The following is a 23,320-nucleotide window of genomic DNA, read 5'->3' on the forward strand; positions in this document are numbered from 1 at the left end:
CTTCCTGCCACCTCATCCCTCTCCCTCCTGATAAGCAGTAGTGGCTCAGCTGTCAGGAGCTCAGGGAAGCACCGCCGCCGCCCCAGCGCCACACTGTTTGCTACTGCAAAGTTTCAGCCTCAGTTACGATTCTTGATTTTTTGGGGGGAGCCATGTTTGGATCCCTGAAACATTGGTGTTTTATGTGCTATCTGGTTTTTAGCAAGATGCAGGAATGTTAACCCTTCTTCACATGCACATCCTGCCGCGTGGGAGCCACCTCAGTAGGGCAAGGTCCCACAACGCAGGGGCACATTATACGTTTCAACTTTTTTGTGCCACCTCCCAGAGCAAGCCCTCCTAAGACAGCTCCCAACTATATATTCGTCACACGTTTTACCCTAAAACAATAAGGATCACCACACACACACACACACAGTTCATAGGAAGAGCTTGCTGGGTCATGTGTAAGGCCCTTCTTCTCACAGTGGCTGGCAAGATGCCCCTATGGAACGCCCCACAGGCAAGACCCTGAGTGCAACATCTAAACGCAACTGCTTGTGATTCCTAGCGAGTGGCATACAGAGGCATTCCCCCTCCAATAATGGAATGCAAATATGTCATGTATCAAATCAAAACAGCTAAAAATAAGACTCAAAACAGCGGCAGTTCATATACAGACTTTGGAACCGCTTCCACTGCAGTGCCTTGAGAAGGTTTCTCTCTTGTAACATCTCAAAAACCAGATTTGGCTAGTCTCTTCCCTGCTGAGGCCTGTGTCGTTTTTCATGCTGTGATGAAAACAGGTTGTTGTTTTGGGGATTTGGGAGATAAGCTCTGTGCTAATTCTCTACATATTTCTCTGTAAGTGTGAAGGATTTATCCTTTTCATCTCTTTTGCTCCCCTCTCTCCTGGAACTTACACAGCTTTGAAGATTGCAGTTGTAGATATCTATCACTCGAGGTTAAAGGAAAGGCAACGAAGGAAAAAGTGAGTTCCTGGCTTTTTCATTCTTTCAAATCCAAGTGTGCTTGCTGAGTTCTGTGACAAAGATTTTGCAGAATAGCTATTCTGGGCTGGGTGTTGAATATGAACACCAGCAAACCATGGGGAGAGAATATGAAGAAGGTGGGGTTGCGTGGCAGATATTTACACCTTTTTCCCTTGGATATAAAGTTGTTATCTGAAGGAACGACTGTCACGGGCAAGGAATTCCAAACCTTTTGCTTTGCTTTTTGCCTCCACATCCGTTCCCCAATAACCAAGGTTTAGGTTTATTCAGTTCATTGCTTTCCACTAAGAAAGTCCCAAAGCAAACTAACAATCACAGTAAAAAAAAAATACAATAATAAAAACCACATTAGCAATGGAGCGCGCCTGTGAGGATGAAATCAAACTGCTGCATTAGCAGTGCCGAAGTGACCTCGTTGGGACGCAAGCCTGGGGAGTGTGTCTGGAGGTTCTGGGCTGCCCAGAAGATGACCCCGCTCTCAGCCTCACTGATGTGGTCCAAAGGAAAGCAGAACACTACGTTTGGCACCAGCTTGGCTGCAGGTGTTGCTGGAAGGAGTCATACCTCCATCTGAGAACCTCAAACATAGACATATCCAGCAAGTGGCAAGCCATCCACTCTCCAGCTATACACGTGATGTCTATCCTGGTATAAAGACACCGGTACTCTTAACTCCATCCTCTAATTACCGCAACCCGCAGATAATTGACACCACAGACTTTGCTACAGTGGACTTCCAGCTTGAGGCCGATGAGTTGGCTAATTAAAACATTCTGTGTCAGCAGCTTAGCCAATTACCTGACTCTCTGTAGAATTATTTAGTGACACTCCCAACATCTCAATATTTTTTTCAAACGTGTAGTTCAAGTCGAGGTGCGTTATTAAAAAGTAGTTAACTTGATGGAAGTCTAGTGCATTTTTCTCCCCCCCCCCCCCCCGTTAAAATGCTCTTTTCAGCAGATAATTTAAAGTCAGTATGTGGCTGGAGGAGACTCACTTGTCAGACCTCAGCCTAAAAATATTAAAATGACTTTTGAGTTGCATGCAAGAATCCCAGTGTAATGGAAGGGCCATTTACTGCTCTTGTTCAAGTCTGGGCAAACGCTGGGTTTTCCAATGATGCTTCAGGGCAGGAACTTTAGGGCAGCAACAAAAACTAGGTTTTCCCATGATGCTTTAGGGCAGGATGTTCCCAAGTTCTAGCGCTATGAAAGAGTGGAGAAAGAACCTTTGGCTATTTATCATGTCGCCTCTTATTCGCCTTTTCTCTAAGCAAAAAGGTCCCAAATGAACTTGTACCCTTTCCTCATAGGGGAGCTGCTCCAGTTGCCTTCTGAGGCAACCCAAACTGTGGACAGTTCCAAGTGTGTTCGCACCATAGATTTTTATCCTGCCATTAGGATATTGGCGGGATTGTTAGTATAATCTGCCCTTCACCAGCAGATCCCAGCACAGGTGAAACAATTTAAAACTACAGTCAAATCAGTTACAGGAGTAGAGTGGGTCCCAAAAGCACACATCTCAGGTGCCAAAGGCCAGGGGTGAAAAGCGTCTTCAGCATTTGCCAAAAGCTATATAATACAGGTGTGAGATGCACCTCTGTGGGGAGGGAATCCCACGACAGAATGCCACCAACCCTGAACTTCTGAGGGCGGCAGAACTAGCAAGAGGACCCCCTCTGCTGATCTTAACACCCGAGGAGGTCTGTAGGGAAGGAGGCAGTGGCTCTGCAGTGTTCTGAAGCAGGAGGAGATGCTAGGGAGCAAACCTGAGACTTCCGGCATGCATGGCAGGATGGTCTTGTCGACATGCAGAGGGCCCCAGCTGTGCCGTCTCCTTCCATCAGCCCGTGCTCCGACGTAAATCAGCGACCCAGGTTTCAAAGCCAGGGCACGCTATCAGCAGAGAGTACTGTGCACACAGAATAGGCATGAGGCTTGTGGAAGCATACTACAACTACAGATTTCTTAATCATAAATCAGGACAAAGAAACATGTCGTTTCTCTCTCTCATGTCGTCTTAGAGAGAACGGGAAAAGCAAAAGCTATACACAATGGAAGTTCCAGCATACGGTGCTGGAATGTAAACAGACATGCGACATGCAACAATTTCACACGTCTGTTCCTTAAGGTGGAATGGAAATCTCAACAGGTCTGCCACTGAGCTTTGCCAGTAGGAGTGATGCAACTTGGGCCTGGGTGAGGAAGAGGCAGCACAAGGGGGTATAGAACGCAAGTGGGCACATCCAGTGAAGTTTCTAGGTTTAGAGAGGTGGGTATGCTAGATTCACAAGCACAGCACAGTCCCATCAGGTTTGAGAGACCCCGGGGTAGAAGGAAGGCAAGGAACAGGGTGTCCCACGCAGGGTTTGGGCATGCAGGGTGCCCAAATGGGTTTGTTTTTTTTTTTTAATCTATTTATACAACTTATGTACCACTCTACTACCATAGACTTAGCAGCCTACAAATATCACAATACCAAAATAAAAATAAAATTCAGTTAAATCAAACTTGAATTAAAACATTCCAGCAGCTTTTCCAGTCAGGAATAAAGATGTAAGAAAACATCATGTGCACTTACAGGTGTCTCAACACTGGTAATTCGGTATGGTTTTAACACAGAGTAAGGAAATGCCAGGCCCTCAGGCCTGGAATCTATTTCCTAGGCTAAGTCATGCAGTAGAATATGAAGTAGGGTAGGAATTAATTAGCATCTCCTGCTAAAGGAGTAATGTTGATGTCCCCAAATTGGTGCTTTTAAAAACGTTTGCGCCTTTTCCGTGCTATCACGTTGCCTCTATTTATAGAAAGCTGCAAGCTACATAAAAGGTTTATAAATACCTTCCCGCTGCCCTCTTGGTGTTGCAAATCAAAACTGCTTCCAAAGGCTGTCTTTCTGCTTACTTATCAGTTGGGTGTCTCTTTAACACGCACCTCTTTCTATAGCTAATAATAATAATAATAATAATAATAATAATAATAATAATAATTTATTATTTATACCCCGCCCATCTGGCTGGGCCTCCCCAGCCACTCTGGGCGGCTTCCATAGAAACCAAAAATACAGTAAAATATCACACGTTAAAAACTTCCCTGAACAGGGCTGCCTTAAGATGTCTTCTGAATGTCAGGTAGTTGTTTATCGCTTTGACATCTGCTGGAAGGGCGTTCCACAGGGCGGGCGCCGCTACCGAGAAGGCCCTCTGCCTGGTTCCCTGTATCATTGCAATTGCTCTTTGTATCTCCATAAAAGTGTGCACAAAAGCAAAGACTAACAAGAAGTTTTGGCCAGTTTGGGGAATTATAAATAAAACAGGTTTGGTCCCCAGCCTCTCCTTAGCCAGGCCTTCTCCTAGCAAGAGAGAGAAATGCCATGGGGGCAGTCATAGTCCTGTTCTGTGCAAACACAGGGCAGAGCTATCGTTGCTGTGCCTTTACAGTTGTGGGAACACGTGTGGAAGCAGTTTTATTTGCTACAGTCAACCAAGGGAGAGGCTGTCTACAAGCCTGCAGATATACGGAATTTTTTGCTCTATAGGATGCACCTTGTTTTAGAGGGGGAGAACAAGAAAAAAATTTCTCCCCCTCTCTGCTCAGTGCCCCTTCAGCGAAGCAGCAGGAGAAACGGAGCCCCTTCCATTTCTCCTCCCGCTTGGCTGAAGGGGCGCTGCGCAGCGCTCCCTCTCTGCTGAAGCCAGGAGAGTCTTGCTCTCCCAGCTTCAGCAAAAGGAACCCGAAGCCTTCGGAGTGCAGCGCGAGTTCCCGCTGCGCTCCAAAGGCTTCAGGCAGCTATCCCTGAAGCCTGGAGAGCGAGAGGGGTCAGTGCACACCGACCCTCTCGCTCTCCAAGCTTCAGCGAAAGTAACGCGTAGCCTCCGGAGTGCGGAGGGAGCGCTTCGGAGGCTTCGCGTTGCTATCGCTGAAGCCAAGGAGCCTGCATTCACTCCATAGGATGCACACACATTTCCCTTTCATTTTTGGAGGGGAAAAAGTGCGTCCTATAGAGCGAAAAATACGGTATGCTGCTTTCATGGACTTGGGAAGGTATCTTAGACACCGAAGCTTGATCTACACAGTAGCATGTGATAGTGGAATGTGCGACATCACTTGAATTGCAAGCATGTAAGGAGGTGTCACATTTTTGAATGCTCCCATGTGAAAAAAATTCCCTGCAAGCAGAAATCTAGCACAACAGGAGAGGTACTTTTTTCCCCCCCGGATGCTGTTTAAAGACAAAACAAAACATGGGTAAGAACTTTAAAAACCGTGTTTTCCATCCTTGGAGACTGAACTGTCGTGGTCATGGGAACGTAGGGAGCTGCCTCACCATTTGACCATCTAGCTCAGTATTGCCCACAATGACTGGCAGCAGTTCCTCCAGTTTGAGGCAGGGATTATTTCCCAGACCCACCTGGAGATGCTGGGGGTTGAACCTGGGACCTTCTGCATGCAAGGCAGACCCTCTACCGCTAAGCTACAGCCCTTTCCATGCTGCCACCTCAGGATTCTAGCACCTCACTCTGATGCTTGTGTAGAGAAGGCCTCTCACCACGCCCTGAAGACAGCTGAAGTGTCTTAAGTACAGTCATACCTTGGTTGCTGAATGCCTTGCAACTTGAACATTTTGGCTCCTGAACGCCACAAACCCGGAAGTGAGTGTTCCGGTTTGCGAACGTTCTTTGGAACCCGAATGTCTGACACGGGTTCCGTGGCTTCTCATTGGCTGCAGGAGCTTCCTGCAGCCAATCGGATGCCGTGCCTTGGCTTCTGAACGTTTTGGAAGTCGAACGGACTTCCGGAACAGATTCTGTTCGACTTCCAAGGTACGACTGTAGTCCTAAGAGAAGCTTTGCCTAGCCTTTCCTGGAAAATATTATTAACGAGGAGATTCTAGGAATTCCCAGGATAACTTTTCTGCTGCAAGATTGCTTGATAATAGTTGGGCAATGGCCCTAATACAGGCTGTACCTTTTTCAATTACAGAATTATAAGAGACCACGGACTCATCAACCTCAGAAAGTTCCAGAGTGAGTATCTCGGCTGTCAGCCTTAATGGCTGCGCTGCCTGGCTAAAATTAGTCTGAAAGGATGCTGCCTGATTCACCCTTTAAATACCTCGGTGTTGCTATTTTCTGTTTGTGAAATTACCTCTGGGGGGAAATATTGGTTCCAGCGAATGTTCTGACTCTGCAGCATTGGGGCTCCCCTGGATCAGACCAAAAGCTTGTCTAGTCCTTCATCCTCTTTCCCACAGTGTCCAACCAGCTGCTTATTTTATTTGATTCATTTATATATATATGATTTAATTTTTTTTGCCTGCCCTTCACCGTAAGCTCCCAGGACAGGTTATAACAATATATGTACAATTATAAAAACAGCAAAGAACAATATAAATTTCAGCAGAAGAGGTGGGTCCTGCAAAACAAACATACTTCGTTGAAGGCCAGGGTAAAGAGGTGCAGCTTCATTGCACAACAGAAGCTGTAAAGTGAGAGTGCTGGATGTGCCTCTGTGGGGAGGGAATCCTCCATAATCCCACAATTTAGGGGTTGATTCGGAGAAAGTCCCCAGGGGGTGCCATTGCCCAGACTTCTGAGGGTGGTGGGAAAATTGAGAGAGCTCACCCCACCCCTCTGCAGAGCTTAACACCTGAGAAGGTGTGTAGAGATGGAGGTGGTCTTTCAGATACTTGGGACCTGCATTGTTTAGGGCTTTAAGCATTTATGGTAGGCAGGCAAGCAGAGCATGTGAAAAACAGCTCTCTCCTGCTATAGTCACCCAGTGAGTGATATCAGAAGGATAGTGCGTCTGATTCTGCCGGTAGTATATGGCTATAGCAATGGCGGGATCTTATCAGCCTCATGGATGGGAGGCCCCTAGAAGCCCATGCAAAAAGGCTACTTAAAATGCACATATATTTTTGTTACTATTGTAACTGCTGTTATTAAGCTGGAGACAAAACACCCAATAGCCACATACTATAGTCACCCACACCTTTGGCCTGCTGGGATTGTCGTCTCGGTACTAATTAGCCCAGAATGGATGGATTCTGCTAAGCAGAAAAATGTCAATCCATTCCTGATAACTCGCAGCCCCAACATCTGCATGCTTACAAGGTGTAATACCTGTGCCCCACATAACCAGATGTTGTGTTGGTGTTGCTTGAACTGAACAGCTGCAAATTTTTAAGAGGTTTGAGAGGAGGGGTTCTACAGGTAGATACATGAACACACAAGCAGGCTAGCACCATGGAACGCATTTCAGTGATTGAAAATAGCACTGGAAGCTGATCCGTTAGGGAAAATGGCACATTGCCCCACCAAACTCAGCCCCCGCTCCCTCAGCCAGCCCCCACCTGCCTGCCTGCCTGCTTACAGCCAGTTCAGGGGGTGCCACCACTGCCCGCCTGCGTTCTCCCCCTCCTTAGTCTCACGGTTGCTCTTGTAGAAACCAGCAGGGAGGAGGAGGGCAAAACTGGAATACGTTGGTCCCCCTTGTCATTGGCTCTGGCTTTGCCTACCATTGGCTTCCCTGCCTTCTGCCCCACCAGTCCCAATGGGAACCAGCCACCACTGGAAAATGGACCAGAGCCCTGGAGAGAACCCATTTAAGGAGTATGGTTAAGAATAAATAGCCACGAATAGGGAATTTTCAGCTAAACACACGATCACTTCTATCTGACCTGCGCATTGTTCACGGACTCCACCCAAGAAGAGGCAGCATCGCATTCGTGGTGTTTCCTTTGAATCTGCATTTTTCTCCTTTGCTAAGAAAGCAGCTTTCTGTGTCCTCCCTTTGTCTTGCAGTTCTGGAAAGAAGGTACCCAAAAGAGGTTCAAGATCTTTACGAGACCATGAGGCGCTTTGCAAGAATCCTGGGACCGACGGAGCACGACAAATTCATAGAAAGTCACGCATGTAGGCATCACCTGGTCTTCTGTCTTTCATGCTTGTGTTTCTCTTTCACATTGCACCATGCTAAGGATCACACATGAATTTTATCTCTATATATAGTAGCAGTAAAAGTCCCCCTCCCCAAATATCATTGGCATATACAGTTTCCACCGCAATTGTGGTACAGTAAAAAAAAGGCAGGAAATTGTGAAACCTTTTTATTGAATTGGCCCCTGTGCCTTTGGCCCTCCAGATGTTGCCAAATTGCCACCATCCCTGGCCATTGACCATGACTGCTAGGGCTGATGGGAGTTGTATTTCAGTAACATCTGGATAGCTGAAGGTCCTCCACTCCTGCCATAGCGGGATGCAAGCTTTGGAGCTGTGCCAAGCCCTTAAAACAGGCACCCCCAAACTCGCCCTTCCAGCTGTTTTGGGACTACAACTCCCATCATCCCTAGCTCACAGGACCAATGGTAAGGGATGATGGGAATTGTAGTCCCAAAACAGCTGGAAGGGCGAGTTTGGGGGTGCCTGCCTTAAAAGAAGCACAGTTGGGTGTGGACACGCATGTAGGCGCGCACACAAAATAGTTGGTGCATGGGATTTGGTTTCTTTTCGTTGCTGAGTGATGGATTCTGCTTACCAAGTTTTTAGCATGGCAGTGGGCAACCAGATGTTGCTGAACTCCAGCTCTCATCGGTCGAAGCCAGCCTGGCCAATGATCAGGGATGGAGCCCAGCAACATCTGGAGGCTGACAGATGTGTGTCCGTGTCCTGCCCAGTCCTTAGCATTTCAAATATAAAGTACACTCACCAGTCTGGCTATTCCAGCTGCTTCAGTTAGAAGGTCAATAGTGGTATTATAAATAGCTTTATTACAGGCTGTTTTGTGGCCGCAAAGTGTTGCGGGCTTGTTAAGGTTTTATTTCCAAAAGCACATCTCGTAAGGAAGACCGCGGTGTGGAGAGAAGTGGTCAAACCTCCTGCCTTCCCAGCTCCCATCATCCCTGTCCCTATTGGCCATGCTGGACACAGATGCTCCTGACCCCTTCTTTTAGGACAGGAGATCAGCAAAGAAAATGGGTTGAGAGAAATGACCACACACAACCTGTTCTGTCATTGTTGAACAGATACTTGAGGGAAGGGATCAAAACCTCCTGCTTTGCCCAGTGACTGATTTGATGCAGTTCGCAAGTTTGTTCCAACTGTGACAGCTATATTTGTTTTTTCATTTGCCCAAGCTAGCGTGCAGCAAATACCTGTGTTGGGGGTTTTTTTTTGCATGTCTTGAAGCAAAACTCTCATGTATATAACACAGTTGTGATTCATGTCCCTGGAACAAAGCAACAGGTTTCTAGGCAGTAGTTGCTGACACATGTACGTACACACAACGTCTTGTGCAAGGTGTTGTGAAATTAACCCAGTTCTCCAGAGTAGAGAAGCTGGCCCTCATTCAAGTACAGTTACTAATTGGTCTCGGCTTTGAATAAGGAACAGCATAAGCACAAAGGAACCACCCACAATTTAAGCCAAGTCTCTGCACTTTTACCCCGAAGGAAACAATGCAAAGTGATATATGAAATCATTCTACCCTCACGGAAACCAAATATTCAGTTTTGCAGATAACCACCCCAAGCATGTGAATGTCACTTTTTTGTAGGGGGAGGGATAAGACAGAAACAGCTGTAGAAATGAGGAACTCTGAGGCTCCTGAACTTCAGAAGTTTTGCAGCCCTCCAATGAGTTGTTTAGGGACGTGGGTGGCGCTGTGGGTTAAACCACAGAGCCTAGGACTTGCTGATCAGAAGGTTGGCGGTTCGAATCCCCGCAACGGGGTGAGCTCCCGTTGCTCAGTCCCTGCTCCTGCCAATCTAGCAGTTCAAAAGCACGTCAAAGTGCAAGTAGATAAATAGGTACTGCTCCAGCGGGAAGGTAAACGGCATTTTCGTGCGCTGCTCTGGTTCGCCAGAAGCGGCTTAGACATGCTGGCCACATGACCCGGAAGCCGTACGCCGGCTCCCTCGGCCAATAAAGCGAGATGAGCACTGCAACCCCAGAGTCAGTCACGACTGGACCTAATGGTCAGGGGTCCCTTTACCTTTACTAATGAGTTGTTTTATTATTAGAAAATCTGTCCCAGAAAGCACTTGCGGCAGAATTTCAGCAAGATTTTGACAAGGCTGCCACTAAGTGTCAAGTCGTGGAGATCCCATGACTTGGCATCCTGTTGGAGGCTTTGCCTTTCAAAGGTGCCTCACTCTTCCATCATCTAACCACTCATCTAGTTTGCATAATTAATAATCTTTAATTGGCCTCTCTGCATTCCAGCAGAGGCAGTTGTAAACGATTATTCCCCTCTACATTTCCTCTTATTTCTGTTTGATGCAACGCCCGCATCAACAACTTCAAAGCTGTTTCTGTGCTCCACGCCAGGGACTTTTCACAGAAATGGGCGCGGCAGTTTCTGCATAGCTGTGGTTTTATTGAGATCTAAAACTTTTCTGATTAGTTACTCGGGAAAGGTTTTTGTTTTTTTAAAAAATTAACTCATAATGTCTCTTAATGTGATCAAGTGCAGTGCTGCTCATGTCTGAAAATGGAGCAATCAATAGGCCGGTTTGCCCTCCTCTTCTCCCCTTCCCTGACACACCACCATTAATTGCTTGGAAGCAAATAAACATTAAGAGTAATAATAATAATTTTAGCATTTATATATAGCACTTACATAGCACTTCAAAGAACTCCGTGTGCTTCATAGACACATGTAATAATTATATATGCCTTTCAATTAAAAAACAAACAAACCTTCAAGCAGTTTACAAATAAAGCCACTTTTAATTTTTTTTATTACATTTATATCTCACCTTTATGGTGACATGCCTGGCTTTCTCCCTCTCCAGATTATCCTTACAATATTGTGAGGTAGGTTAGTCTTAGGACCTCAGTCCAGTTTCTGGCCGGAAAGAAACTAGGGAATTTCCAACTCGCCCTCTTAGCTTTTGCACACCGTTTTTCACTCATAAGGGTATACCATATTCTATAAGGTGTAGCGCAGGGGTGGGGAACCTCAGGCCTGGGGGCCAAATGTGGCCCTCCAGGCTTCTCTGTCTGGCCCTCAAAACTCTCCCCAAACCAAACCCCTCACTGTCCCTGGTTCACACCCCACAGATGTGCCCTTGAGCTCTGACAACACTTCTACCCAACGGAGGATAGAGAAGGATGTGTGTGTAGAAATTAGCCTAGTGTATGAAGGCATTTTTTACATTCATTGCTGCACCCATTTTGTTTCTGTCCCTACTCACCACTGGCACATGGTCCCCAGAAGGCGACGCAGCCCTCAGGCTGAAAAACTGTTTCCCACCTCTGAAATTCATTTTTTCAAGCAGTTTTACAAGAAGCTGCTCTTCCAAACACTGGTGTTTAATCCCCGTTCGAGACAGCTATCTCGGACTTGGGTCACATTTCTGGCATCACTGATCTACCTTGCCTGGCTTTGCCGTCTCTTTTCTCAGGCCCTGGATTGGCTCACAGAGACCTGGTTTCCCCTTTGTCACTTTCATTAACATGTCTGTAGCTACTTGGCTCCCACACCAGCTTTTCGAGAGACTTGTTGCACTGAAGTACTTCAGCAGTTGTCTCAGCCTGTCTGCCTCTCCCCATCCCCACGGATGCTCTCACCCAATGGAAGCATCGTAGATCTGAGTTCCTTTGTTAACGGATGTTTATCCTGTATACATGGGGGGGCGTGCGTGTTCCCCACATTTACACCAAAAAATGAATATAAATAAATGCCTTTTCAAAAGACAGCTAGAAACTTGGTAGGGCTGAAATTCTGAGGTTTCCAGACTCGACTCCAGCTACCGCATTACGTACGAAGAGCCAGGGTTGTATAGTAGTGGATAGGGCACCCAGGGGTGACCTTTTCCCATTCCTTTTTTTTTTTTAATGTTTCTGTTATTCTACCCAGTGGAGTTTGAGCTGCGAAGGGAAATCAAACGACTTCAGGAGTACAGGACAGCGGGGATCACCAATTTCTGCAGTAAGTACATGCTGAATAAGTTAGCCATGGCTGGGCTGCTGTGGCACTTAATTCAAAGCAGAACGTTATCATAAGTAATTTCCATCCAAAATACGTTCATTTGCGTGTCAGTCCGTTGTACTTTTGGGGGTTGGGCAAGCAGCAATTTGAACTGCTTTGAATCCCTTGATTGTTTAGGGAACGCCTCACAAGGCAAATGGCTGGATTCTGCAGCGGTGACCAGTTCTGAATGCGTTGGGGAATTACCTGTTTGACTCATGAATGCAGGAGTGCCTTTCATCAGAGGGAAGACTATATCTACCTGCCTAGTCATCAGAGTCTAGCTTCCTGCTTTGGAGAAGTAGGGAGAGAGACAAACCTCTCTGCTGTGTCAGCAGACAAACTCACATATCATCATCATTTTATTTCCTTGTTTGTTTACGTATTTATACACCATTTCATGCCAAGATGACTTCTGAGTGGTTGCTTTGGGCTTTTTGATTTCGCTCATAAGACAGGACAAGCCTAGTCTAGCTGTCTCTTGAATAAGGAGCGCATGGTGCTGTGGGTTAAACCACAGAGCCTAGGGCTTGCTGATCAGAAGGTTGGCGGTTCGAATCCCCGCAACAGGGTGAGAGCCCGTTCCTTGGTCCCTGCTCCTGCCAACCTAGCAGTTCAAAAGCACATCAAAGTAGAAGTAGATAAATAGGTACCGCTCTGGCGGGAAGGTAAACGGTGTTTCCATGAGCTGCTCTGGTTTGCCAGAAGCGGCTTAGTCATGCTGGCCACATGACCCGGAAGCTGTACGCCGGCTCCCTCGGCCAGTAAAGTGAGATGAGCGCCCCAACCCCAGAGTTGGCCACGACTGGACCTAATGGTCAGGGTCCCTTTACCTTTACTAAGCGTTCAGATATTTGAGACCCCCCTAAGCAAAGCTGGTTTTCGTGACAAATTATCCCTGAGTAACTAACCCTGAGCTCAGTTCAATCTCAAATTGAAAACAGGTCAGTAATTCACTGGCAGGATGAGAGACCCTTGGCTCTTGCAGCTGGTTATGTAAATCACCCCCCCAAAAAAGCCTCTTTTATCTGGCCCTTGGGACACTCCCTAGCTCACATCCTATCCTGGCTGCTTTGCACCTAGAGTGTTTTTGCCTGGCTGGAATGTGTCCTTGAACTCTGATAATGCCTTGTTTCCCTGGATGGAGGAGAGGGGTATGTATATGTGTGGAACGTAGCCCACTGTACAACTCCCAGCCTCCAAATACATTCATTGCCCCGCCCACATTGCCTCTGGCCCCGCCCACCATTGGCATGTGGCCTCCAGAAGACTGAGCTGAAGGAGATGCGGCCCTCGGGCTGAAAAAGTTCCCGCATGTAAATTATTGCCGCTAGAACTAGCAAATGCTGGGATTTCCCAGCACTACAGCATTAGGACTCACTGGTCAATGTCAACATCTACCACACTTGACATCTAATGTACATATGGTTTGTATCCAACATCAGCCCTTCTCGGGGCAGAGCCATTGGAAATGCATGGGTCTGGCTAACTTGGGTCCAAAACTGCTTTGCCTTCTTAGCCTTCTTCGCATGGGTCAGCTGCCTGTGGCAGTTTGCTTGTCTGGCGAGCCATATCAACAATTGTTTTCTTGGCACAGGTGCAAGAACATATGACCGGCTCAAAAAGACCCGTGAGGAGGAGTGCCTGAAGCGCACAATGCTCTCCGAAGTCCTCCAGTACATCCAGGACAGCAGTGCCTGTCAGCAGTGGCTCAGTCGGCAAGCGGACATGTATGTCAACCAAAAATGAGGGTTTGGGGGTGGTTGTTTTTAGTGAAACCAGAGCAAAATTGGCACGGAGCAGCTGTTTCGTAAACCCAGAATAAGCAAATGGGTGTGTGGTGTGGCATAATACAAAAAAGTAAGTGGTTGAATCTGCTTTTAAGGATCTTCTGTGTCAATTTTGCCATGAAATATCTGCCCAGGACCAAGATTCTCGTTAATGAAAGAAAGGTGGAGCTAAGCGACTTTAAGAACATAATCTGGTAAAACAGGAATTCATGTTTCCTACCCAGGTGGGAGCGCCTGTTCTGGGAAAACCCAGGATAAGCCTTGCCAACCAGAAACATATATACTCTGTGCCAAAATAATAATAATAAATAATAATAATTTAGCCCATTCTCTGTCTTCTGAGAATTCAGCAGGCATTGCCCATGTGCTTTCCAGTATAACTTGTTTCTTACTTTTCATGAAATCTCCATGCTTTCCCTACATTTATTCCGGGCCCTTTCCTGCACTTTGGCCTGTCACAATCCTGCCTTCTAGTAACGTTGGCGCAGGCAACCAGAAAGTCCTGAGGCACACACCCTAAGCCGAAAGCCCCAGAGATGGCAGCTCTGGAGCCATTGAAGGCTGGCATCCTCAGCCATCAGGGCCCCACTGCTACTCTTGAGCTTGCTCGTCCAGGCAGACCACCATACACTTGCAGAGGGGGGGTGCAGCACTAGACTTTAGGCCAGAGCTCTGCCCATTTAAGGGCTGTCTCACCAACCTCAGCGAGGGGGTGGAACCAGCACAAGATAGCCCCAGGAGTATAAAATAGCTCAGCTGAGATTGAGATGGGGGGGGGGGCTTTTTTGCACGTGGAAAAAATGTGTGTGTTACCTATTCTCGTGCCACATGAGGCTTATTCACAATACGTTTTCCTTTAAAATTTCATTTTTAGAGATTCTGGCCTGAGTCCCACAATGCCGGTAACCTCAAATTCAGGTGAGTGCTTTCCAGGCTCCGCCCACATTTCCAGCCCTTGCACCAGTTTCGGTGCTGTTAGAAATGGGGAAAACAAGCCATACCCATTAGCTGTTAATGCGCTACTAATCCCACACCACCCTGTTATTAAAAGGAAGCACTAGGTTGCTGCATGCTGGGCAGCTGCCGATTCCTCCCACCCAAACTCCTTGCTGACCAGGAAACAGGCATCGGAAACCCACCAGTCCAACTGCAGCAGAGCAGGGGCCTCTTGGAGGTGCTACCCCTGGGATAGGAAACCTCTGAAGGTCTGTTGACTCATGGAAAAAGCCGCATGGTACAACATTCCTCAGCATCTCCAGGCAGAGCTGTCGTAGGAGGGAGCCTGCCCGAAACCCTGGATTGCCACTGCCAATCAATTCAGGCAGTTCAGAATAAGTTCAGTATAAGGCTTCCACATTTCCTACGCTCCCAAATTTTGGCAGCCAGCGTGGCGTGGTGGTTAGAGTGCGAGCTGGGAGACCAGGGTTCGAATCCCCACTTAGCCGCTTGAAGCTGACTGGGTGACCACAATCACAGCAAAACCTCCTTCACTGGGTTGTTGTGAGGATAATCTGGAGAGGGCAAGAACTATCCTGAGCTCCTTGGAGGAAAGGAGGGATATAGATGCAAGAATGAATGGAATAAACGAGCCAAAACAGAATGGTGGGAGAACAAGCACACACACACACACACACACACACACACAAACACACACCCTTCACTTCCAGGGTCATGAGCTCAGTCCTGGCTTGACTTATTTCAGTGCTGGCATCCCATGGCAAAGAGCACTTCACGTGTTGCAATCAGGCGTGTGGCTGTCTGCGCATATAGGGGCTGTGTCCAGCTCCTCAATTTGCACCTTCCTGTGAAGAGGTCCCTCTGCTGCCTTTTCCCCAAATCAGTGGTCCGTATGCAATATTTGATGGTGGAGCTGGAGCCAGGAACGTATTAAAAGACATTAGTAGTTAATGCTGCTTTGGGGGCCCTCAAGATGGAGGCGAAAGGGAGGCTGCTTGAATGTGGGTACTATTTAAAAAAAACACACACACGAGATTTCTCTCTTGACAGCTCGTTTTCTAATAGGGGCTCTTAGCCATTACTCGGCTGCAGATTTCCAGCAATTACATCTCACAAGCCTGAATGAGCTTCTGTGTGAGTAACACAGCCACATTTCAGCTCTGCAGCCTATAACTTTTTCCACGCTGCATGCCTCAGAGGAAAGGTGGCCGAGCCTAATAGACATGTCTCTGTCACCCATAACTGCCCCACTTTGCACAGTGTGAGGGTTAGGTGTGGTTCAGGTGCATTCACAGCTGAATGTGCCAGGTTCAAATCCCTACTTAAGCAGCTGAGCAAATTGCACTTCCCTGCTTTTGCCTGCAGTCCTGAGCACATTTGCCAGGAATTGCATACCGCGAAAACCCAGCGGCACTTACTTCCTGGTAAATACACTTAAGTACCATTGAGCTCAGTGGGGCTTTTAACTGCTGAGTAAATAAACACGTTGATAGGGATTTTTTTATCCTGCTCAGTCCCAGAGGCTAGAGTAGCTTGCAATCAAAAGCTATTATGCACAGCAGGGGAGGGGAACATCTGGGCCCTCCAGATGTCGCCGGACTACAACTCCCATCATCCCTGACCGTTGGCCATGCTGGCTGATGGGAGTTGGAATCAGCAACATCCAGAGGGCCACAGGCTCCCCGTCCCTGATAAAAAGCAAAATCTAAGTAGATTCAATGTTGAAGCCCATTCGGCATCTCATTCCCCATCAGTTTTGAGAGTCCTCATCCTGGTCACATTAACCCAGACACATTATTGAAGGCCCTCAGTCACAAACATTCCAACCCTCCAACCTCTCCCACACCAGTGGCTTCCTGGAAGGCTTCTCTCACTCCCTTTAATACCTGTTTTGCCTAAACCTGACTTACACTTCCCATCCCCAGGAAAGTACAGTGCCTAGGCTTGTTGCAGGAACCAAAAATAAACAAGGCAAAGTGAAAAGCATACTGAGCATCTTACTACTGGTCCATCCAGCCCAATATTGTCTGCTCTGACTGGCAGCAGCTCTCTCCCGTTCTCAGACATCTGTGTCTCGCTACTCTGCTACCTGAAACCCTTCATCACTGGAGATGCCAGGGCCTGAGCCTGAGCTGTGGACCATCCCCCATAAACTTTAAAAGATATTATTAGCCCAAACACGGAGGTCGATGCTGTGTCAAACTCATAAAAGCACACACAACTCAAAAACAGATTTGGGGGGGAAACAGCAGCATATGATGTATTATCTCAAATCCTTTCGGCGCCACCTTCATCTCTTTCGGGGCAGGGATCCTACGGCCCTCTAGTTGCTGTCAGATTCGAAATTCCCACCAGCCCCAGCCCACATGACAAACTGTGGGGCAAAGGCAGTTTCACCCTGTTATCAATCAATCAATCAATCAATCAATCAATCAATCAATCTAGCAACACCTGGAGGGCCACAGCATTCATTTTGTTCTTCCTGCATTGTTACTATAATGTCAGTGAACCTTTGTCACGTGCATCAGAAGCTAATGTGGTGGGTTGTCCCCCCCCCCCCATTTTGGTGCTCTCAAAACAGCACACTAGGACTGTAGATACTGTAGTCATCAAAGGAGTAAAAAACCAACAACCATAGTTGATGCTCTCTGCAGGCACCGCTTTGACTATCCTGACTTCCCACACCCTCCCAACTGCTGCAACATTTTCAGGAACAGCAAAGGTTGATTTTCAGAGCCACCAGCTCCTTGTTAACCGCGGTTGGGTGTTTATGCTGCTTTTATTATCTCCTCGCAGGTAGACGGAGTGCACCGCCGCTGAACCTCACTGGTCTCCCAGGCACAGAGAAACTTAACGAGAAAGAAAAAGAGGTAAATGGGGAACAGAGGCTGCCTGGGGAAACCGCAGCTTTAAAGGGCCATTGGCCTCTCGGGCAACAGTAAACCATAAGCCCAGTCAAAAACAGTTACAACAACAGGTAGCTGATTGCGGGGCCTGCATAGGAGCACGGGAAGGTGCCTTATACCAAGTCAGACCATTGGTCCATTTAGCTCGATATTGTCTACACTGACTGGCAGCGGCTCTCCAGGGTTTTAGGCAAGGGTACAGTTCTGCCTACCTGGGGATGAACTTGGGACCTTCTGCAGGCAAAGCAGATACTCTTCTCATTGAGCCACAGTCCTCCCCACCACAACTTGCTCTGGCTGAAAGACGTGAAATTATTGCAATGAGAGTTTGAGGCACACATTGCAAGGGATCGTTTGCTCTAGTATTTAAGAGCTAGCCTGGTGGCCACAGGCCGTGAGGAGATGCATGCAGGTGAGTGCACAGAATTGCGCATGGCAGGCAGCAGCCTTGCTTCTCCCCTCTGCTGCACTCGGCATGGAAGCAAAGCAGGCTGGCAGGGGAGCAAAGCCCCTGCTCTGTGCACAGCATAGGTTGTCAGTGAGCTGCTGCAAAAGGGACAGAGTGCCTGAACCCTCTGCCACCTGCTAGCAGACTAGTAACTTCCATGGGCTTGTTTACAAGGCTGCCCTAATTACCGGCTCATTTGATTCTTTGTAATGTTGCCCATCGTTACAAAACCATAAGTGTTCTACCAGATTTGCCTGCGACTGGGGGTCATTTATGGATAGGATTATATTGCTGGGCGACATTCTTAAGAGAATGTCATTAGCCCCACACTTACTTTATTTACATTATGTAGATACAGTTTAAAACTGCAATTTCTAAGCAGTGTGCAATCGGAATATACAAAAGGGACGCAGCATAAAATCAGTGAAAATAGAAGGGATGGACACCTCGTCATCACCAGGCGCCAGAAGTTCAACAGGGACAGGGCCTGTCTCATCTCAGCCAGCTCAGTGGCAGGGTATCTGATTTGCACTCAGAAGGTCCTAGGTCCCTGGCCCGAGCATCTCCAGGCAGGTCAGGGAGAGAAACCCCCGCTCCTGAAACCCTGCAGTCACTCAGCATAGACAACGCTGAGCTAAACAGACCAATGGTCTGACTCTGTGTTAGGCACCTTTCTGTGTTCCAGCATCTGCAAAGAGGATCTGAATACCTCCACCTCAGCTCAGCTAGTCTTATATTGGAAAAAAACGTGTGTACCCAAATGTGGATCTATGTGTCTATGCTGCCGTGTGTGTGTGTGTGTGTGTAAATAGAAACAGTTGAGTGTAAGTGAGTGTAAGTGAGCTCGTTCAGAAGAAAAGGGCCAGGATTTATTTTAAGGAGACGGCAACAATACAGTGGTACCTCGGGTTAAGTACTTAGTTCGTTCCGGAGGTCCGTACTTAACCTGAAACTGTTCTTAACCTGAAGCACCACTTTAGCTAATGGGGCCTCCTGCTGCCGCCGCGCCGCCGGAGCACGATTTCTGTTCTCATCCTGAAGCAAAGTTCTTAACCTGAAGCACTATTTCTGGGTTAGTGGAGTCTGTAACCTGAAGTGTATGTAACCCGAGGTACCACTGTACTTCTCCAGTCCTCCTCTGGGGCCACTTGATAACACCAGTTCCCTTTGGGGCTGCTTTCCTTTGCTCCTCCCAGGCAAATCTTAGACGTGCAGCCTTTTCCCATAAGCTTTCCCGGCCCAACAAAACACACCACCAGTTAGCTACTAAATTGGCATTTTGGGTGCCTTCCCGTGTTACAGGTGAAGCCACCTTGTCTGCGGCATCAAGAAGGAGCTGCGTTTTCCCGAGACGTTCTGCTCTTGCCGTCTTGTTCCTGCCGGAGGTTTTGCCGGAGCATTTCCTTATTAAAAGGAAGGAGGAGCGGGGGAAATAAGCAGCTGGTGTCTCCAGCGGGGTCATTATATAGCACTGGGAACTTCAGAGGCGAGCTGGATTTGGGGGACCAGCTGGATTTGGGGGACCAGCTGCTGCTGCTGTTGCCGCCTTGCTAAATTGGACTGCAGGCCTTTTGCAGAAGCCCCATTTCAGTCTCCGGGAGAGGCTGGGGGTTTGCCTCGGTAATAAACTTCCAGGATTGAAGAACTCCCGCCTGCAGAGCCTTGCTCCGCAGAACTGTTCTGGCTCCGTTATCGCTGGGCAGAGCCGAGTGCCAATTTTGTGAAAAGATATAAAAGGGAGCAGGCTTGGCCTGACTGCGGGGGATTAAGAGGCAGCTGTCCTTATTGGCATGTCTCCCATCAAGCTCCGTCAGTCATTGCTAGCCCTCTCGCCCCAGGTTGGTTATATTTCCTAGTGCTGCGAAGGAGCAAGCTCTTCTCCCTCCCTGCCAATGCACACAAACGCAAGCAGAGATTTAGAAGGCTGGGTTTTGCCCACCTTCGGCGGATGATAAACACATGGCCTTTCTGGATTATCGGAGGGCATGTGTGGTTCCGATCATGTCTTTGGGAGCTCTGCATTTGTAATGACTCGCTGAAAGGCACCCACCTTGGGAAGGTGCATCTAGAACGCTACAGTAGAGGATTAGGGAGCCACAGCCCAGAGGCCAAATGCAGCCCAACTCCCCCCAGGCCACACCCCTTCGCCAGCCACACCCTCCAAGCCCAGACTCCACCCCTCGCGGGGCTCGCTTTGCAGCCCCATGGAGCATTTGTGCCTGGCTGGAGCAGGGTGGTGGATTCTAATAACGCTCCCTGCTTATCTGGGTGGAGGGTAGGCAAGAGGTGCGTAGAAACAAGCCTACTGCACGAAATACAACATTCATTTTCATTGCTCTGTGCACTTTTGCCCTTGGCCCTGACCACTGCTGGCACGTGGCCCCCGGCAGGGTTACCCAAAAGGGAATGCGGCCCTCAAGCAGAAAAGGGTTCCCCAACTCTTGTGTTCTATCTCCCCACACTCCATTTCCCCATTCTGCATCTGGAATCAATCTACATGTTATTTTTGGGTGGCAGCTTCCTCCCCCCCCCCCCCCGATTTTGAAATAGTTCCATTACAGTGGTACCTCTGGTTACAGACACTTCAGGTTACAGACTCCACTAACCCAGAAATAGTACCTCGGGTTAAGAACTTTGCTTCAGGATGAGAACAGAAATCGTGTGGCAGCAGCACGGCAGCAGCAGGAGGCCCCATTAGCTAAAGTGGTACCTCAGGTTAAGAACAGTTTCAGGTTAAGAATGGACCTCCGGAACGAATTAAGTTCTTAACCCGAGGTACCACTGTACCTGGAAGGGTTACCAAGGTAGTGCAGCCTTGGGGAAGTTGATGGGCTGGGTGGGGAAATGTTTGACGGGGTGTGCGTGACCTCCGACCTTCTCTCCCAGCTCTGCCAGGTAGTTCGCCTGGTCCCCGGAGCCTACCTGGAGTACAAAGCGGCCTTAGTCAACGAGTGCCAGAAGCAAGGGGGCCTGAGGCTTGCCCAAGCACGAGCCCTCATCAAGATCGACGTGAACAAAACCAGAAAGATCTACGATTTCCTTATCCGGGAAGGATACATCTCCAAAGCCTGAAGGGGGAAGCGGGAGCCTTTTGCTGAACGGCGGATAGGGTGGCGCAGAGCTCTCTACGAAGGCTGGCTTCTCATCCTGTTCTAAACTGTACTATGTAATGTTTTGTTGGCATTCTGCAGCGATGAACTTTTGGGAAGAGCTGTGGGATGTGTAATCTATTATTAAAGTATGGAGTGGGCCTTCACACCTCTTGCAATGATTAAAAAAAGGATGGAAGCGCAGAGGTTGTTCTTTGTTGTTTTTTTGCCTTGGCACTCGGGAAGAGCTTAAGCACCGAACGGCGGCTCCCAAACGCATTTTGTGCTCAGCTTTTGTGTGGGAGAGCCAACCGAGGGAGAAGCTCGGCTCGCCTCTCCCCTTCCAGCTTGCAGGCTCCTGCCTTTTAAAACTTGTTTGCTTCAAGAGGCTCAGCACGTGCCGGAGGAGCTAAAAGCTGCATCACATGCCCAAATTGCACCGTTCTAAAATTACACCATTCAGAAAGGGGGAGGGAGGGAGAGGGAGGCATGTCAATTTAGGAAGACATTTGGAACATAATAAGAGTTATTTGTCATCTGTTTTGAAAGTGTCTAAATTCTGCATCAAGAATTCAGATTTATTTTGCGTGCAGAAATCATGCACATGTAGAGTATTTGTTCAAATGTGCTTGCCTTACCTAAAGTGGCTCCAATCTGTAGGCCATATTTTGCCCAAACCTAAATGCCTGGTTCAGGATGGGCTGGCAGGAGAAAGGAGACTGCAGCCAGTGCTGGTCCTACCCGCAGCAGACCCCATTAAGCATAATGGGTGTGACTCACTTGTTTCCATTAATTCAAATGGGTCTACTCTGAGTAAAACTTGGCCGCAATGTTGAGTTGTGCAGGACTGAAAAGCAATAGCAGGTACATAAGGTGGTAACAAGGGATCTGGGTGGCGCTGTGGGTAAAAGCCTCAGCGCCTAGAACTTGCCGATCGAAAGGTCAGCGGTTCGAATCCCCGCGGCGGGGTGCGCTCCCGCTGCTCGGTCCCATTGCCTGCCAACCTAGCAGTTCAAAAGCACCCCCGGGTGCAAGTAGATAAATAGGGACCGCTTACTAGCGGGAAGGTAAACGGCGTTCTGTGTGCTGCGCTGGCTCGCCAGATGCAGCTTGTCACGCTGGCCACGTGACCCAGAAGTGTCTGCGGACAGCGCTGGCTCCCGGCCTCTAGAGTGAGATGAGCGCACAACCCTAGAGTCTGTCAAGACTAGCCCGTACGGGCAGGGGTACCTTTACCTTTACCTTTAAGGTGGTAACAAGCAATGAATGAGCGGTGCTTCAGATCACAAATCCCTCCAGATGCTGTTGAACTACAACTCCTATCATCCCTGACCATAGCTGGGCTTGGGAGTCCAAAAACATCTGGAAGGACACCGTCCCTGCTGCAGTTGTACCATCACCAGAATACTGGAGCATCTCTTAGCTCTCTGTGTGTATAATATATCCAATTTTCCTGGCAGTATACTTCGGCGTATCAGATGCCAAAGTCAAGCCATCAGTTAGCCTCCAGCACTGTACATGGGTAGCCTTAGTTGCTTCCAGAAACATCTGTCCAGCCACTGCTGGAAATGGAATGTGAGACCTTAGTCTGGTCCAGTGAGGCAGTGTTTGTTTTCTTTTGACCATGAGGCCTAGAAACTTGTCCCTGCCACACAAATTTAAAATCAGGAACGTTCGGAAGTACAGGTTATGCCAGGCCCGGCCTTGCTTTACATAGCAGCACTCAAGACAAGAAAAACAAAGAAACCAGCCCATCTATTCCACACGCCCCGGCTTTGCAGGGAACATGAAACTTTTAGTACTTCTTCACAAATTCAGTTAGTTGAACTTCTACTCAAAACAGAACCTTTATTAGTAGGAAGTAAAAAGACAACAACAATAATTCTTGTTAGTCACTTGTTATTCAACACACAACACACTGAAGAACATAAATACATTGTACCATTAAATGACTTCATACAAACACCTACTATTCATGAGTACCCAACACACACACACACAGTCTTGTTCTTATAATGCTTAGGAGCAGTATAAGGAAGCTTCCTTCGAAGTCAAAACACTGATCCATATAGCCCAATAGTCTCTACACTGACTGGCAGTGGCTCTCCAGGGCTCCAGGCAGGGTTCTCTGCCAGCCCTACCTGGAGATGCCAGGGATTGACCTT

General features: G+C 48.0%; 1 protein-coding gene and 1 long non-coding RNA gene across 5 annotated transcripts in view; one reads left to right on the forward strand and one right to left on the reverse strand.

Moving 5' to 3' along the window:
• TADA2A (transcriptional adaptor 2A) overlaps window positions 1–21,359 on the forward strand; it is a 33,118-nt gene extending 11,759 nt beyond the window's left edge. For all 4 annotated transcript variants that reach the window (XM_083587857.1, XM_083587859.1, XM_083587858.1 and 1 more), the window contains 8 exons: window positions 907–970; window positions 5,975–6,018; window positions 7,798–7,908; window positions 11,855–11,926; window positions 13,563–13,695; window positions 14,630–14,673; window positions 17,509–17,582; window positions 20,953–21,359. In XM_083587857.1, coding sequence (XP_083443983.1) covers window positions 907–970; window positions 5,975–6,018; window positions 7,798–7,908; window positions 11,855–11,926; window positions 13,563–13,695; window positions 14,630–14,673; window positions 17,509–17,582; window positions 20,953–21,138 — 728 coding nt within the window. In that variant the 3' untranslated portion in view covers window positions 21,139–21,359. The remainder of the gene's footprint in view (window positions 1–906; window positions 971–5,974; window positions 6,019–7,797; window positions 7,909–11,854; window positions 11,927–13,562; window positions 13,696–14,629; window positions 14,674–17,508; window positions 17,583–20,952) is intronic.
• LOC310750236 overlaps window positions 6,881–23,320 on the reverse strand; it is a 46,930-nt gene continuing 30,490 nt past the window's right edge. Inside the window, exon 2 of the long non-coding RNA XR_014542005.1 lies at window positions 6,881–7,799. This is a non-coding gene — a long non-coding RNA (uncharacterized lncRNA). The remainder of the gene's footprint in view (window positions 7,800–23,320) is intronic.

The sequence above is a fragment of the Podarcis filfolensis genome (assembly GCF_964270895.1).
Source record: "Podarcis filfolensis genome assembly, chromosome: 15".
Taxonomy (NCBI): domain Eukaryota; kingdom Metazoa; phylum Chordata; class Lepidosauria; order Squamata; family Lacertidae; genus Podarcis; species Podarcis filfolensis.